Consider the following 17,990-nt stretch of genomic DNA (forward strand, 5'->3'; position numbering starts at 1 on the left):
ATAATCATTTGAATTTATGTTAAAGTCCCTTTTAAAGATTGTTCGGGTCGGTAATTGCTCAAACTTTATGCATTCTGACTTTTTTGTTGGTAACCTAAGGGGCTATTCCAACTACGCGCGGACCGGTAGGTAAGCTCACGGGCTCAGCGTGAAAGAATTGCTAACACTGAATTTGGCTAGCGCTTCGCTGAATCTACCACCCGAAATCGCGAGCCGCTGAGAAGATGCGGCGAGAAACTCAGTGGTTTATGTCTTTGGGCCAGTTCGCACGTCGAACTCTTAGGGTTAGAATGTCGCTGTCTTACGAAGTGATGTCATCAAAGCTTGCGCCAAAATTATATTCAAGTTAGCACGCTACGCTCCGTTCATAACTGCTACAGTTATATTGTACTTGTGGCGGGTAGCCATCATACAACGCAAGATATTTGACAGATGCCTGAATCTCGCTTACGACATTTTCAAGATAAGCTCGCATTTAAACAAGTTCCGAACAACAACATTCGGGCCGTCGTTCTACCGAGCAATATCAGCCGCTCGGTGGAAGATCTTCCCTTTGTCATAAATTCCTACATACTATTTGCTATTCTAACGTTGTTTTGGTGGGCTTTTGAGGTTTAATTCAATGCCTATAGCTAGACACTAATTCTAATTGTCCCTCCCTCACCCCCTTGACAGTTCTCCTTACCTCCACTCACCAAAGTTAATCTCCCTCTTGCGTGAATTGTAACTAAAGAAACGGTTTGTCATTTGACGTTCGCCAAGTACTAAAGAAGCTGCTCAAGTGGTCGGAAAGGTACAACGTGGTCATTATCCTGCGTTAGTGATGGTTTGGTGGGGCGTGTCTTATCAAGGAGTCCCAAAAGTACATTTCCACAGAAATAAAGTTGATACACATCAACGAGTCTTCGTCTAGTTGGTGTGATCTGCACTCTGGCGTTCCTCAAGGCGGCATTCTTTCTCCTCTACTATTTTAAATTTTTATTAATCTCATTACCGAAAATCTTCAATGTGCGTACCATCTATATGCCGATGATTTGCAGCTTTATGCTCAGGCTGGAGTCGATAGTGTGTCTTCGGCAGTTGGAAAAATAAATAACGACCTGTCCTACATTAAATCCTGGTCTGACAGTTTCGGCATAAGCGTGAATCCCGCCAAATGTCAGGCTATTACCTAGTCAGGTCATAAGTATTGTCACACAGTAAAAACTTTTCTTTTAGAATGCTGGCCACAAAAAAGTTTATTGAATTCGAATTTCGAATTGTTCATGAAAATAAAAATGTATACTGTTAGAATTTTTACTCATTTTTAAATATGGAGTGGACGCTTAAAGAAGACCGTGTTGCAGTTATTGCGTTGCATCGTTGCGGTTACGCGCCAATTCAAATTTTTAACATACTGAAAAATTTGAATATAACCAAAAGATTCGTTTATCGTACCATCAAACGATACAATGAAGACTCTAGTGTAGATGACAGGTCAAGAAGTGGTCGCCCTCGGTCTGTTAGGACTCCAGCAGTGATAAAAGCTGTGAAGGGGCGAATTCAAAGAAATCCCAAACGTAAGCAAAAAATGTTGGCCCTTCAGATGGGGTTAAGCACAACCACGGTGAAAAGGGTGCTAAATGAAGACTTAGGGCTTCGGGCATATCGAAGAAAAACAGGACATCGTTTGAATGCTCGTCTAACAGCCTGGCCACGGGACATTCGCCGATGCGAATATTCGCGCGGTGCGAACGGCGAAGCGTCTAGCGACTAAAACAAGCGCATAGAAATGTACCTAACAAGCCACGCGCACCGGCGACCGGCGAAGCGACCGGCGAAATGTACCGAGCGAATCGCGCGATGCGGCGGGCGAGCAAAACAAATGCATGAATACGGACGGCGCGAGCCACGGAGTCGAGTGGTAGTCGCGGCGAATAGTGCAGTGATTAAATGAGTTTAGTTGTTTTCGCCGCGAAAAATTAACGCCGAAATTTTTATATTTTTTATTTATTTTTTATTTTATATTTTTAAAGTCGTCGTGGCCTAACAGCCTGGCCACGGGACATTCGCCGATGCGAATATTCGCGCGGTGCGAACGGCGAAGCGTCTAGCGACTAAAACAAGCGCATAGAAATGTACCTAACAAGCCACGCGCACCGGCGACCGGCGAAGCGACCGGCGAAATGTACCGAGCGAATGGCGCGATGCGGCGGGCGAGCAAAACAAATGCATGAATACGGACGGCGCGAGCCACGGAGTCGAGCGGTAGTCGCGGCGAATAGTGCAGTGATTAAATGAGTTTAGTTGTTTTCGCCGCGAAAAATTAACGCCGAAATTTTTATATTTTTTATTTATTTTTTATTTTATATTTTTAAAGTCGTCGTGGCCTAACGGACGTCCGGTGCAATCGTGTTGAGCGATGCACCGGTGTTCGAATATCAGGCGGGTACCAATTTTTGTAATGAAATACGTACTCAACAACACTCAACGTTCACGATTGATTTCCACGGTGAAGGAATAACATCGTGTGATAAAAATGAAATCTTCAAAATAATAATTTGCGTAATTACTGGTGGTAGGACCTCTTGTGAGTCTACACGGGTGGGTACTACCACCCTGCCTATTTCTACCGTGAAGTAGTAATGCGTTTCGGTTTGAAGGGTGAGGCAGCCATTATAACTATACTTGAGACCTTAGAACTTATATCTCAAGGTGGGTGGCGCATTTACGTTGTGGATGTCTATGGGCTCCAGTAACCACTTAACACAAGGTGGGCTGTGAGCTCGTCCACCCATCTAAGCAATAAAAAAATAAAATAGCTGAAATACTAGCTACACCAGCTATTTGGAAGTCTAGCCACCCAAAGTATTTCTCGTACTTCTTGTGGAATTCTCCATCTATAGGTATACTCCGATTCTTATTCAAATCATGTACTTCACAATCTTTTCCAAATAATAGGTCCTGAACCAAAAAACTATTAATTTGTAAGCAATATCGAGATAATTTCGATATAGACATTTCGCTGTCGGACTTCCTTACTAGTCGCGGCGGCGAACGTGAGTACCCGTGGCCTGCAAACGGTGCTGCGCGAATGGTCGCCTCGCCCACCGCTTCGCTGTTCGCACCGCCGATCCCCGTGGCCAGGCCGTAACGGACGTCCGGTGCAATCGTGTTGAGCGATGCACCGGTGTTCGAATATCAGGCGGGTACCAATTTTTGTAATGAAATACGTACTCAACAACACTCAACGTTCACGATTGATTTCCACGGTGAAGGAATAACATCGTGTGATAAAAATGAAATCTTCAAAATAATAATTTGCGTAATTACTGGTGGTAGGACCTCTTGTGAGTCTACACGGGTGGGTACTACCACCCTGCCTATTTCTGCCGTGAAGTAGTAATGCGTTTCGGTTTGAAGGGTGAGGCAGCCATTATAACTATACTTGAGACCTTAGAACTTATATCTCAAGGTGGGTGGCGCATTTACGTTGTGGATGTCTATGGGCTCCAGTAACCACTTAACACAAGGTGGGCTGTGAGCTCGTCCACCCATCTAAGCAATAAAAAAATAAAATAGCTGAAATACTAGCTAGACCAGCTATTTGGAAGTCTAGCCACCCAAAGTATTTCTCGTACTTCTTGTGGAATTCTCCATCTATAGGTATACTCCGATTCTTATTCAAATCATGTACTTCACAATCTTTTCCAAATAATAGGTCCTGAACCAAAAAACTATTAATTTGTAAGCAATATCGAGATAATTTCGATATAGACATTTCGCTGTCGGACTTCCTTACTAGTCGCGGCGGCGAACGTGAGTACCCGTGGCCTGCAAACGGTGCTGCGCGAATGGTCGCCTCGCCCACCGCTTCGCTGTTCGCACCGCCGATCCCCGTGGCCAGGCCGTAATGGACCTGAGACTGAAGAGATGCCGCGATTTGTTGAAGCGGTACGCGGGAAAAAAATATCGGGAAATTCTTTTTTCGGATGAAAAAATTTTTACCGTAGAAGAGAGCTACAACAAACAAAATAATAAGGTGTACGCACACAGTAGTGAAGAAGCGAGCAACCGTATTCCGCGTGTCCAACGAGGTCATTTTCCATCCTCGCTCATGGTATGGTTGGGAGTTTCTTATTGGGGCTTAAAAGAGGTACATTTTTGTGAGAAAGGTGTAAAAACGAATGCAGTTGTGTATCAAAATACAGTCCTGACGAACCTTGTGGAACCTGTTTCTCATACCATGTTCAATAACAGGCACTGGGTATTCCAATAAGATTCGGCGCCAGCTCATAGAGCGAAGAGCACACAAGACTGGCTGGCGGCGCGTGAAATCGACTTCATCCGGCACGAAGACTGGCCCTCCTCCAGTCCAGATTTGAATCCGTTAGATTACAAGATATGGCAACACTTGGAGGAAAAGGCGTGCTCAAAGCCTCATCCCAATTTGGAGTCACTCAAGACATCCTTGATTAAGGCAGCCGCCGATATTGACATGGACCTCGTTCGTGCTACGATAGACGACTGGCCGCGCAGATTGAAGGCCTGTATTCAAAATCACGGATTTCATTTTGAATAAACTTTAGTGTCATAAGAATCTATGTTTTGTTAAGTTCATTTTGGTATATGAATGGTTACATAATGAATAAACTTGTTTCAATTATTTTACATTAAACATGTGACAGAATTTATGACCTGACTAGGTATTGTTGGAAGTCAACGCTTGTTATATCGGTTGGATATGGCATATGTCCCATCGGTTATATATGATGGCTCAACCATCAACTGGTGTTCAGTTGTAAAGGACCTAGGCCTACTTATTGACTCCAGTCTGAGTTGGCGAGCCCAAGTCATCTCCGTGTGTCAGCGAGTTACACTTACACTCCGTATGCTTTACCGCCTGAAGAATTTCCTTCCGCGCGAGACCAAGACAATGCTTGTTCAAACTTTGGTCTTCCCCATGATCGACTATGGTGATGTGTGCTATTTTGACCTGAATGCAGATCTACTCAATAAATTTAACCGGCTTCTCAATAACTGCATTCGATTTATTTATAATCTTCGGAAATACGATCACGTATCTTTTTATCGCTCCCAACTCAAATGGCTCCCCATTCGTCAACGCCGTAGCTTGCGTGCTCTCAGTACTCTTTACTCTTTGTTGCACTCCCCAAATCCACCTGCTTATTTAACTACTTCCTTTCAATACTTAGGGTCTGACCACAGCCGAAATCTTCGTTCATCTCACAATCTTCTTCTTCGCTGTCCTCCACATTGTTCTGACTTTTTACACTCTTCATTCACTATTCAGTCTATTCTTCTATGGAATGCGCTCCCACTCAAAATAAGGTCGGCCACTACACGTGAAGCGTTTAAGACGAAGGTTCGAGAACTGTTTCTCAGAGAGTTAGCAGAGTCATCTAATTGATAATATTTGTTTATATATGTTTTTATATGTATATATTTATGATACGTATATGTATATATTTATGTATATGTATTTATTTAAGTACGAGTATTTGTATCTATAAATATTATGTATGTTATATATACACATATTATTATGTTTCAGTAATATCACCTTCACACTACACCCACCAAGCTTCATCTCTGCACTCCCCTAAGGTAGACTGTTAGAGAATGCCTATGGCATTAAGTCCGCCTTTATACTTTATAGTATAAGAAGTTATAAATAAATAAATAAATAAAACTTCAGCCAAAGTGTATCAAGATACAGTCTTGGATCATGTTGCGAAACCTCTCAGCAGTACACTTTTTAAAATATACCGTGGACTTTCCAGCAGAACTCTGCACCTGGTCACAAGGCACGAACTACCCAAGCCTGTCTTGAAACCAACGTTCCGGACTTTATAAGAGTTAAAGACTAGCCCTCATCTAGCCCAGACTCAACCCTTTAGACTTCAAATTATGATCAGTTTTAGAGGACATGGCCTGCTCTATACGACACGGCGACATTCAGTCTCTTAAAAAATCTTTGGGGCAAGCAGTGGCGAAATTTCCCTTGGAAACAGTGCGTAAATCCATAGATTCGTGGCCAAACAGATTAAAGGCCTGTATAAAAGCCAAAGGTGACCATTTCAAATAGATTTTTGTGTTTATTTTTTGCTGAAATTTTAATAAATAATAATATGTAGGTATAAATTTTGATAATATTACATAACTACATTTATAAAAAAATGCATATTCATTTGTCACGGAACTTATGTTTGGACTAGGTATATGTGTTTTACAGTGCAACGGTTGCCCGACTCTTCAAGCCAAAAGGCATTACTGCATCACAGCAGAAATAGGCATGGCGGTGGTACCTACCCGTGCGGACTCACAAGACGTCCTACCCCCATAGTAATCACGCAAACTTCATTTTTTCAGGTTCGAAATTTTGTTCACGGTGTTATTCCTTCACCGTGGAAGTCATTTTTGAACACTAGCTAATTACGAATTTCAATATTATAGAAAAATTTTTACCTCCATGCGGGATTCGAACACTGGCACCATCGCATCGCTCGATAGGAATGCGGCGTCTTATCTTTTCGACCACGATCACTTTATAGGTTTAACGACATAAGGAAGATCTTCCACCGAGCGGGTGATATTGCTCGGTAGACCGACGCGACGGTCTAAATTTTGTTATTCGGAACGTGTATATATGCAAGCTCATCTTGAAAATGTCGTAAGCAATCTTTCAGGCAACTGTCCAATATCTTGTCTTGTATGGGCTGCCGCCACAACTTCAAAGGTAAAGTGCTTAAGAAATCTCCAACAAATAAACAAAAAAAAAACCTACCAAATTTATTACTATACTGACGTAGTTTAAAAACCGGTGCTATGAATACATTAAACGGGTCGCGATTTGACTTGTTATTATGATTACGTCTCACAGATTAATCAAAGCCTCTCTGGGTCTAGGGAGAGGCTTCGGTTCTCTGAGGAATTATACAATAATGGTAATAAACGTACCGTATTCATAACCACATTCGAGTTTATGTATAGTGTTCTATTTTGGTACGCTTTTATTATCTTGATTTGTATGTACCTAAAGGTGGTTTTTTTTTATTGCCCAGATGGGTGGATGACCTCACAGCCCACCTGGTGTTAAGTGGTTACTGGAGCCCATATACATCTACGACGTAAATGCGCCACCCACCTTGAGATATAAATTCTAAGGTCTCAAGTATAGTTACAACGGCTGCCCCCACCCTTCAAACCGAAACCGAACCTTGTTTGTGTGTGTGTATGTACATGCATTTCAATTGATTGGTACACCGCGTGTAATTAGTTTCCAAACGATTCTTTTCCAGCTGATGGTTGTCTGGAAGAAATCGCTCTTAGCGATAAGACAGCCAATTGTACTTTTTTTTGTATTTAATGTTCCGCAATGTTTTTTTTTGGTTAAAATAAAGAATATTCTCTCTATATTACTCAAAAGAAAAATATATAAAAAAATAATGTTTGTCCGATGTGGGAATCAAACCCACGATCAAAGGCGCAATAATCAGGGCCGCTAACTACCGCATCACCGAGTTAGTCGTTTAGAGATGACCTCTCGTTTTTACCATCGCAGCGCCCGCCACCGGAATAGAGTTCATCCATACCACTTAGAACCGCCACCTTAATCCACAGTGCGTTTCCAGATATCGTTCTTACCAGGTGCCATCCGGCTTTAGAACGAACTTCCCTCTATGGTGTTTCCTGAGTACTATGAGACTCCTTCTTCAAACGAGGTTAGCGAGAGTACTCAATGACAGGCAGGTTGTGCCTCTGGTATTAGTGATGTCCTTGACAGTAACAACTCATCATCATGTGGCCCGTATTCTAATCTGCTTACAATGGCAATAAAAAAAAACATTTACATTTAAAAACTGAAAGAAAAAAATACAAATCAAAACTTACCCGTGTTTGCTTCGATTAATTTCCAAACGTATTCAAAAAATATATAACAAAACGTGACAACACTGATTACCGACGCTATTAAAGAGAATAAAAAGCTTTCACAATATTCCACTAGCATTTAGCGTAACCGGACGTTTTGAAAAATATTAAAACGTGCGCGCCATTTCCCGCCCGAATAGTCCACCGCAGCGAATCACCCGACGTCCGTTCGCGATTTGATTCGCCCAACAATACACTCCAATTGACATTAATGTTACCTTATTACATCACCAAATTCAATAGTTCATCACTGGCACGCACAACTCACTACACGAACCACGATTCAACTTTATATTATAATAAACATTCGCGCGGTTTAACTTTTTCAATGCGATAGGATTTGATAGAAGTACCGTGTATCAAACCGCTGCTAAACAGCGCAGCGCTTTGTATTAAACGTAGATATTACTTGCTTTATAAATGCAGCTGTTTGAAGCTACATTTTAAGCTGAATTGTAAATACGTCGTTGACCCGTGAACTCGAAGATACGTTATCGAGAGATAATGGCTCCTTGACAGAAAGAATGTCTAAAAATAGTTTAGTTCAGGGAATGAAACACGCATTTTTACAAATTAGCTACAGCGCTGCTTGCTAGCATTCTGAAGGGAAAAATTAGTAGATTATTTGGCACGGCGTAGTTCAAAATTACGGAAAACATTACGTGAGATAAACGTGGGTGTATGTACACAGTACAATACGTTATATTTCTTTGGCGTAAGGAATTATCGACAGTAGATTAGATGTATAATCTAATCAAATTTTCTCATAAATAATACTTACATTAGGCGACCTCAAATTTGATCTATTTTCTCAAACGCGCCAAAAGAAACAACCGTAATAAACATTTAGGAAGAAATTTGGTAGAGTTAGGGCCTATAATAAACATGCCATCAAACATAGCTATTTCTGGTAGGTATAATTTAAAGCTGTCATTACTAGAAAATAAATTTAAAGAGAGGGTCGTACATATTTGATATACTTTAATTTAAAATAAATATTTATTAACATACATAGTTGTAAAGTCAATATAATATACTAACACATTATGAGCCTACGAGTAATAAGTTTCGAAATAAAACCTTTTTTTTAAGACTTTGTGTAAGACATTTGAGAATTACAATGAATTACTGCATTCTCACCATCATTAAGTTGTTTTCTGCAACTAATTAAAACTTCTAGGTAATTAAAATATTAGTGGAACAAAAAAATTCCAAAACTTTTAGAAGATCTTCGTTTTTTTGTGTCTGTTGAAAACCAAGCAATTTTTTTACATGTATGCTTATAACATGTATATTTATAATATTTAATAAAAAATATTAATCGTGGATGTTGTTCATGTTTACGTCTGAAGCAGTGATGGATTTAAGTCTCAAATATATTAAGTGTATAATCTATGTCTATGGATTTAGGCTTCATACCGCCCTAGGCCCTATTTATCTCGCCATACGTGGAGCGCCACCCTTAATGTCAGAATAAATTTTATTAATTTTTATCCAATATTTTTATTTTAAACTAGCTGACCCGGCAGACTTCGTAGTGCCTCAATCGATAAATAAAAGACATAAAGTTTTGTATAAAATAAACTTACACAAAAGAAATCTGCCCGACGGGGGACAGACACATCAAAGGAAAAACATTTTTTTTTAATTCCGAGCATTTTCATATTTATCTACCATTTAAACCTTATCTGGACTTCCACCAATAATTCAAGACCAAAATTAGCTAAATCGGTCCAGCCGTTCTCGAGTTTTAGCGAGACTAACGAACAGCAATTAATTTATATATATAGATTTAAAATAACTAAATATTTTTTTTTATCAAAAATAATCTTGCCTCATTTTCAAAGGAGTCTTTAAATATTTTGCGATTCAAATTTTGGCATTTCAAAAACTTTGCATCCCTCAAATCATGCCGCCCTCAGCCTAGGCTTTACGCGCCTAGGCGTAAATCCATCACTGGGCTGAAGTATATATATCTACATAAAATATGGTATCTGGCTTTGGGGATTTACCGCTAGGGGCATTGTTCTAACTGTATACAATAAAAAAAATTGATTTCGCTTTTACGCTATCGAGAACGATAAAACGTTAAAAAACTCGCACTAAGCACACTATAGCCACAACGATCGATATGTGTACAGTAAGCGTTTTTTTTTCTTTCTTTTTGGTTTAGGTTATGACAACTTAAAATTTTGATGCTTTGATGTTTCTTCTTCAACAAGTTCAAAACAAGTTCATTATAAATCGTTAATTTTATTTAAGCATTAAGCGACAATATTGGAACAATACATGGGAACGTACAGATAAACAATAACGAATTTTAATGTCCATTGAAAAAAAAATAGAAAACAAAAAACATAATCTCGCATTCATCTTTGTCATGTTATTTCTAATGTTTCGACTGACCGTCTTTCATGACCACAAAAATTATAAGGTATTCAAAACGTCAGAAAAATCATAATATTAATAAACCTTAAGATTAAACCGTTAAAATAGTTTTATTTAAATGCACGGCTCGAAAAAAATACTAAAAACGAAGTTAAACAACTTTAGTAGTATTCGATTTAGTAGTTACTACACTTACTATAAGGTAATACTAAAATATTCCTGGCAACTATCTTTTGGCAATAAATGGGTTGTCATACTTAACAAAAGGAAAGGTTTCCAGATTTTTTTTAATATTTGGAACTCTCAGTTCCTGAACTAATTTGAATTAGGTACACCATGTTGCGTTTTTGTAGATTTTTATTTCTCTCGCCAATATTTCTTGCTAGACATTATCGCCAAGTGGGTTACTTTATAATTTCAAATTTGACATATTGTTATTTTTTTCGGTGTAGTGGATTAAGTTTTTTTTTGTGGTCGTCTCAATATGGTGGCAAGAATTTACTAAAACCTCAAATCTCTATGGATTTTTTTCGGATCTAGGTACCACAATTGTGCTCTTTGACGATCATTAAATGATTTGTTGAAGCTATAATTGTTCCATGCTTAAACCCGAAGATCTATTAGGCTTACAAAGCTACAAGCTTACAAAAATAAATTATCACTGAAAATATAATTTATCAAATTGTTTGTATTAAAAAATCTATTGTTTTATCATTGAGTACAAAAATTATCTCATCTAAATAGACTATTAAAAAATCAAGCTAATTTGTTTCACTAAAGTGACCGGACGAGATGGAAACAGCCTACGAGACGGCCACGGTCAAGTTTCAGGGACACGACCTTCAGCAATGAATAAAGCGACGAAGAAGAAGAAGAAGTGAATTAAATAACAATATTTCATTTAATATTTATTTAATATATTTTGTACACACAGCCGTTAGAAGAAACACGACAATAAGGATACAGAGTACAAGGGCATTACTTATTTCATGTTGAAATCTCTTCCTGTAGGCCCGCAAAAGGAAAGAAGAATGAGGAACACAAACCTAGTGCATACAGTAAACATTACGTATAATAATATATACAAATTACAAGATTCAAAACAATATACATACATACAAATACACACACACACACACACACACACACACACACACATATATATATATACTCACATACTTAAGCTTACTTTATATTATAATACATTATACAAATATATATACTTTTATTTAATAATAATTAGCTTAACGTGAAAAAAGTTAGCTTAAAAAAGGAATGAATTTTTTTTTCCGGAATTAAGATAAAAAAATATCGCAAATATTTCTAGAATGTTACACGACAGTTCCCCGGAATCAGAAGTTTGATGTCTAGTAACACTTTTTAGGCAAAAAAAATTGTGAAGTGTGATAACTACGTGCAGACGTAATTTATATTAGAAAACTAATTTTCGATAATATTATAAACAATTAATTAGATATTTAAGTGATCAAGTGCACTTTTGAATGGATTATTACAAATAAAAGTATTGTTGATTTTTTTAGTTTTTCCGATATGTTAATAGAAAATCCGGACGCTTTCAAATCGTGGTTGACGTCCATATTGGAACCACTGTGAGTACACGATGCCATATTTTCGACTTATTTATTTTGTAATTTTGCATATTTAACGATTTCCAAGTCATATTTTCATTTTTACAGCCGTAAAATACGTGATTTTGCATATAAGTTTGTATTTGCTTGAACTGATCACGTGACTTAGGTGTCAAATTACGCTTGGGGTGGGCGCGAAGTCGAAGTGGTTGTCAATTTCACATGTAGATACGGTTTTCAGACTTGTTGCCAAGGTGAATTTTTCCATCAAACATTGATTTCGCCGTTACAGCATCTAGTAATACATGTGTTAAAAGTCGCTAAATTCCTTTATAAAACTAGATTTTGCTCACTGATTTGTCTATATCACTATTTTTCCAATAAAAAAATTATGTAAACACTGTAGCGTGCACATTTTTAACAGAACCAAACAATACTAGACCACCTTCGTTACATGTGTGAGCTCACGAAATATCATTATACAAAAAAATAAGTACTTTCTGTTAACTTAGTAAACAATTTTTTTCCAAAATTATCCCCATTTCGCCTTCGAGAACGGTTACGTTACAGCCAAAATTATAATAATAATTTAAGTTACCAATAGTAGTATTCAAAAGTAAATTGTAATCAGTAAGTTCATTTACTTGTGGACGGACATGTGACCCATAAAAATCAGTTCCGGGAGGAACATTTTAATAATTAAAATAAAACATGTTACTAAGGAGGGTGAAAGATGTAAAAATAGAAAATTGCTTTAGTCTGAAATTGAGATTTTTAAACCGAACCGCATGAAAGAGTGACCCATAAATAGAATTGCAATTCAAAATTGGCAAATTCCTTTTTCCCAAAATATGTAAACCAAAAGTTAATGTTTAAATGTAAAATCTCTTCTAACCCAAATTAGCACTAATGGTGACATGTGTTTGTATTTGAAAGAAAAAAAGTGCTATTAAAAAGCACATACCAAAAGATTTTTCAAACAATTAGGCAATTCTACAATACTATTTTAAAATGACAAAATACAACAACTTTGAAAACATTCTTCTGAAAGAACTTACTATGATTTGTTGTATGTAGCATTATATTTTTAATTCTCAAACGTAATTACTTACTTATATTATTTTTAGTTTTTAAGTTAATGAACGCATGTGAAACTTTGTGTTTTTCAAACTTCGAAACTTCTCAAAAGTGCTCCTATATTAAGCAATTCATATGTACCTGTGCAGTTTTTATTCCAATGCATCACATTATTTTATTTTATTTATTTATTAGGCGCACAATACACATTGCAAGTTAAAAAAGAAAAGATACACAATAAATAACAACAAGTACAAAATTTGGCTTGTAATTAAGCCATGCACGCACAAATCAGGACAAATGTGCTAAGTACACAATGTTCCATACAACTATAGGATTTACATTTTTTTTTTTTAATTTTTACTAACTATCTCGCCACGTTAACTGGTCCCGTGCTAAGTTCGTAAAGAACTTGTGTTACAAGTACCAGATAACGGAAATAAATATAATATTTTTATTATACACATACATATATTTAATATACACCCATAACCCTGGAAAGACGTTTTATATTTATCATACAAATATCTTCCCTTGGCGGGATTCGAACCCGCAACCCCCTTGTGTAGTGACCATGTCACTTACCACTACACCAGACGGCCGTTTACATTCTTGCTATGTATATAGGAATCACATTCTACCTATCATGAAGAAGTATAGAATATAATCAACTTCTTTACATAATAAAACAGACGTAAGCCTTACTTTGGCGGCATCCACATCTTGGTGCCACCACCTAGGTAGATCAACAGATGTAGTGAAATAAATAGTCTGAAATCTATTTCCAATAAAACAATTACAAGGTATAATTTTAGATGGCTCCCACACAACTGTTAAAGTTAGCTGTTTGTCTTAGTGAAACACTAAAAATAAACCTCGCTTTGCTATGATTCACACATGTTAATTTCACATGGTGCATTAGTTTGACCAAAAATAGATATTAATATCTCAGTACCAAAGAAGTAACGTTTTTATTATTTATTCAGTTTAAAACGTAAAACTAATCACAAATAGTTGGACACAATTTAGGATGATGCATAATGTAGTTGAAAGAGAGGTTTTCTAGTTGGGGTGTTCAGCTTTTTGTTTTTTTTTTATCTGTTATGGTAAATTTAGAATACAAAAAAACATTCTGAAACCTTTCTCGTTGTGTACCAAGCTGCAGCTCTAAAAAATTTCAATAAAATTTGGAAAATAATTGTTTCCATACAGAAAAGAATAAAAAAGACACAATTTATAATTTATTATTGTTGTTATATTGTAATTTACGGTACCCAGCTAGGAATTATTGATGTTTTAACAGTCTGCTCACACAAAGTTTGGAAGTCAGGTTATGGTGACAAAGTAAAACAAAAGTAATGTACTAGAATAAATAAAATTACTAATTAAAGTATCTATACATGTTTAATTTCAAGTACAAACAGACATCACTATAGTGAAATTTAAAATAAGAGTGTAATAGACAGTAGTGAAGCTATTTTAAGCCTTAGATTAGATACCATAATCCTGCTCTGAAGCCATAATACAATGTAATTTAAACAGCATACAGCCATTATACAATGCGATGGAGCTGATTTATGTCTCAAAATAGGTGGTGTCAGACTGTCAGTCATGTTGTGTGTTTTACTGGTTTCGGTAACCAACTGGGCCTGACCAGGTAGACCTTTTGGTTGATCTTATTTCTACCTGACTGCATTAATGATAATTTAAAACTTTACATTCTAGTTATAATTATTTTTTCTGTTTTTATTTTATTCTTCTGCAATAATTGGAATCAATACTTGACACAATGACATTACTGATTTGTTTTTTGTAAATAGTAGTAAAATAAATTGATTCTAAAGTCTGAACTGACAACAACCAAACTGGAATGTGTAAAGGCTTTTGCTTAACACAGTATATCTTTATGTTACAGTTGTGATGCAGATCCAGCAGCCCTCGCCAAGTATGTTTACGCTCTTGTCAAGAAGGACAAACCCGTGGACGAGCTCCGTGAGGTGATGATGGATCAACTCGATGTGTTTCTCCAGCAGGGTATGATGAATTAATTCAATCAATGAATGATCAAAATACCACATTTATATTCTTCTTCTTTCTTTCCTTACTTCCTTCCAATAAGAAGGAAAGGGTAATAACCCTCTGCTGGGGTGTAGGGCTCTAATCAAATCATTCCATTTACATCAGTCTTTGGCAGTCTGTTCTAGCTCCTCCCACATCATGCCTAAGACACTCATTTATATAGTAGTACTTAAGTCATTTAAAAAAAAACAATCATGTTATTTAATGCTGTGTAAAAAAACATTACTTTATTATTATTATTATTATTAACTCCTTATAAATTATGTTAAACACATTAAGAACAGTTTTATAATTCTTATTCTCTAATGTAGAAACCAAACCATTTGTTGAAATGCTGTTTGGTTCCCTTGAGAAACAAGAGTATCTGAAACATAGTCGGGAGCCAGAGAAGCCTACTCCTCCACTACCAGAACCTGAGAAAGAACCCCAGTTGGAGAACCATGGTAAAATACGTAACATTTTAATTTTAGTAATTTTAGTTAAGGATCTGTTACGATAGTTATAATTTTACTTGAAAAACATGCAAATACACTTATTTGGGGTTTCATGTATAAATTCGAAGTTCAAATTTATCGCAATCATATTTATTGAAGGCACTAAAATGTACATACATTTTATAACAAATGTTAAGCTGTAATATATGTATTTGCATTTGTTTAATCAATCTAATATACAATGAATAATTATTTTATATGACATGTTTGGTATATAATTGATATCAACCTACAGTCAAAATAGTGAATTGCTTAAACAACAAGGCACCCAAAAATAGCTTGTCTTAGAACATAATTATTAACATATCTGTTTAAGTGTTAAAAAGCATTAAGAAGCGTTAAATAATTATGTCAGAGACTTTGAAACTGATGATTGTAATTGTAAAATAATTATATAATGAACATATCACCCCAAAGCTTGATCTGTGAGAGGGGTAACAGGATCTTGACATGACACTCACTTATTGTGCTCGCGCTAATTGCTTTAAATGCACTCCAACGGCAAATATGTATAATAATCGGCACGAGTCTTGAGCTCTGACCTTGACATGTGTAGAAGTCCATTTTTGGGTCTGTTTGCGGGAACGAGGCAAAGGGTGGCGCCAGCCATGTTGATTACGCGATTGGATCTTCCCGCGTCGCGTTACATGCCGTCAGCTGTGATTAGTTCCCTATGTTGTGCTTGCGTATCACTGCAGCAAACTACACTTTGGTCCAATTTTATTAGCCACACATTTTTTTTAACAACCTATAGCAATGCTACATTTTACCTACAACGCTGCACTGTGACGCGCTCACTCACACAACGATAACCACGAGTAATCTACGCATCGCCACCCCACTACGACGTCAACGATCGCTATTTAAGAGGCCGCAGCACGCCAGTTATGACATTCGATAGCTAGACGGCAACGAGTGCGATAGCCCCGCAGTCCACTCGTCTGCCCAAGTTTAATCTGAGCGGTAGCCCCGCAGCCCTCAGAAAAAGCATCAGCTAGGAGGTTAAGGAACGCGGTAGCCCCGCAGCCCGTTCCAAGAACCACCCTTAGGAATTGTACGTTTACCTTCATATCTACATATCCGTGTGTTTTGTATAATTTGTTACATGAACGAATAAAGTTCCTGTTTACTCAGACATCAGTTATTTTAATTCATCTGGCAACATCATATTGGCGCCCAACGGCAAAAAAAAAATCTACCAAGGATCTACCCTCAATAAATTGGATTTGGAAGAATTGTAATCTACCCACACAAAATGTCAGAAGAAAAACCTGAATTGATGGTTATGACGCAGGAGCAATTCACGACACTCATTAACAAGTTGTCAATTACAAACGAAGGTAGCCAACACAAAAGCAGTTTCGCTCGTTGCACAAAAAGGTACGACGGAGAAAGAAATCATAATAAAGTGGAAGAGTTTATCACAAATATTACTATCTACAAGAAAATTGAAAAAATCACCGACGAAGACGCTCTCGAAGGATTAACGTTGTTACTAACAGGACAAGCAGCTACGTGGTGGAGTGGCGTCAAAGGTGAGATAAAAAAGTGGAATCAAGCTTTAGACGCGATCAGAAGTGCATTTGCCCCAAAAATGCAACCGCATGAAGTTTATCTGGAATTGTTTGCGAAGAAGCAAACAAACGAAACTATTGATGCATTCGTTTGTGACAAACGTGCCTTGCTATCGCATCTTCCAGCAAAAAGGCACAAGGAAGAAGAGGAACTGGATTTCGTATACGGACTCCTCAATATCCGCTTCAAAAAAGAAATTCCTCGCTATGAGATCAAATCGTTCTCAGAGCTATTGGAACGAGGTCGACATATTGAAAACCTTGCCAAAGAAGCCGAAGAAATTGCAGAAACTAGCCTGCGCACGGGTATTGAGAGGAAGCAGCCGAAAAGATGTTCGTACTGTGGCAAGAAAGGCCATCTTCAAGAAGTTTGCCGTAAAAGATTGTCAGAGGAAGCAATAGGAAAAAATATGTCCTCAAGCGAAATTGTACAGATAAGCTGTTATGGTTGTGGAGCACCGGGGGTATTTCGCAGCAACTGCAAAACGTGTAAAAACAATGAAACGCCGCCAAAACCAGTTTCATTTTACGCACTACAAACTACCATTAATAATGCCAAAATACCAACCATTGAAATCAACGTGAAAGGCGAACATGGCTACGCACACATTGATACCGCAGCTAGAACTAGTATGGCAGGTACACATTTGTACAAGACACTAGTATGTCAAGGTACTAAATTTGACGAAAAGCCAGCTGACGTCATCCTCGCTGATGGTACCAAACGAATAACGAAGCTACTAACTGCTACAGTGGATGTTGTGGTAGGAGGACGACTTTTACCTATCACATTTTCTGCAATGCCAGAAGCAGAAGACAACAGAACCCTGCTGGGTATAGATTTCTTGGAGAAGTTT

At 37.4% G+C, this 17,990-nt stretch overlaps 2 protein-coding genes across 7 annotated transcripts in view; one reads left to right on the forward strand and one right to left on the reverse strand.

Moving 5' to 3' along the window:
- The window catches only part of LOC101738903 (acetyl-CoA carboxylase), a 113,290-nt gene extending 105,050 nt beyond the window's left edge, over positions 1-8,240 (reverse strand). Inside the window, exon 1 of the mRNA XM_012694320.4 lies at positions 7,894-8,240. Coding sequence (XP_012549774.2) covers positions 7,894-8,011 — 118 coding nt within the window. The 5' untranslated portion in view covers positions 8,012-8,240. The remainder of the gene's footprint in view (positions 1-7,893) is intronic.
- Positions 8,241-11,679: 3,439 nt separating this feature from the next.
- LOC101739423 (RNA-binding protein 26) overlaps positions 11,680-17,990 on the forward strand; it is a 36,765-nt gene continuing 30,454 nt past the window's right edge. For all 6 annotated transcript variants that reach the window (XM_012694313.4, XM_012694315.4, XM_012694314.4 and 3 more), the window contains exons 1-3: positions 11,680-11,930; positions 14,902-15,020; positions 15,377-15,508. In XM_012694313.4, coding sequence (XP_012549767.2) covers positions 11,872-11,930; positions 14,902-15,020; positions 15,377-15,508 — 310 coding nt within the window. In that variant the 5' untranslated portion in view covers positions 11,680-11,871. The remainder of the gene's footprint in view (positions 11,931-14,901; positions 15,021-15,376; positions 15,509-17,990) is intronic.

This window comes from Bombyx mori, chromosome 23 (genome assembly GCF_030269925.1).
Source record: "Bombyx mori chromosome 23, ASM3026992v2".
NCBI classification, from domain to species: domain Eukaryota; kingdom Metazoa; phylum Arthropoda; class Insecta; order Lepidoptera; family Bombycidae; genus Bombyx; species Bombyx mori.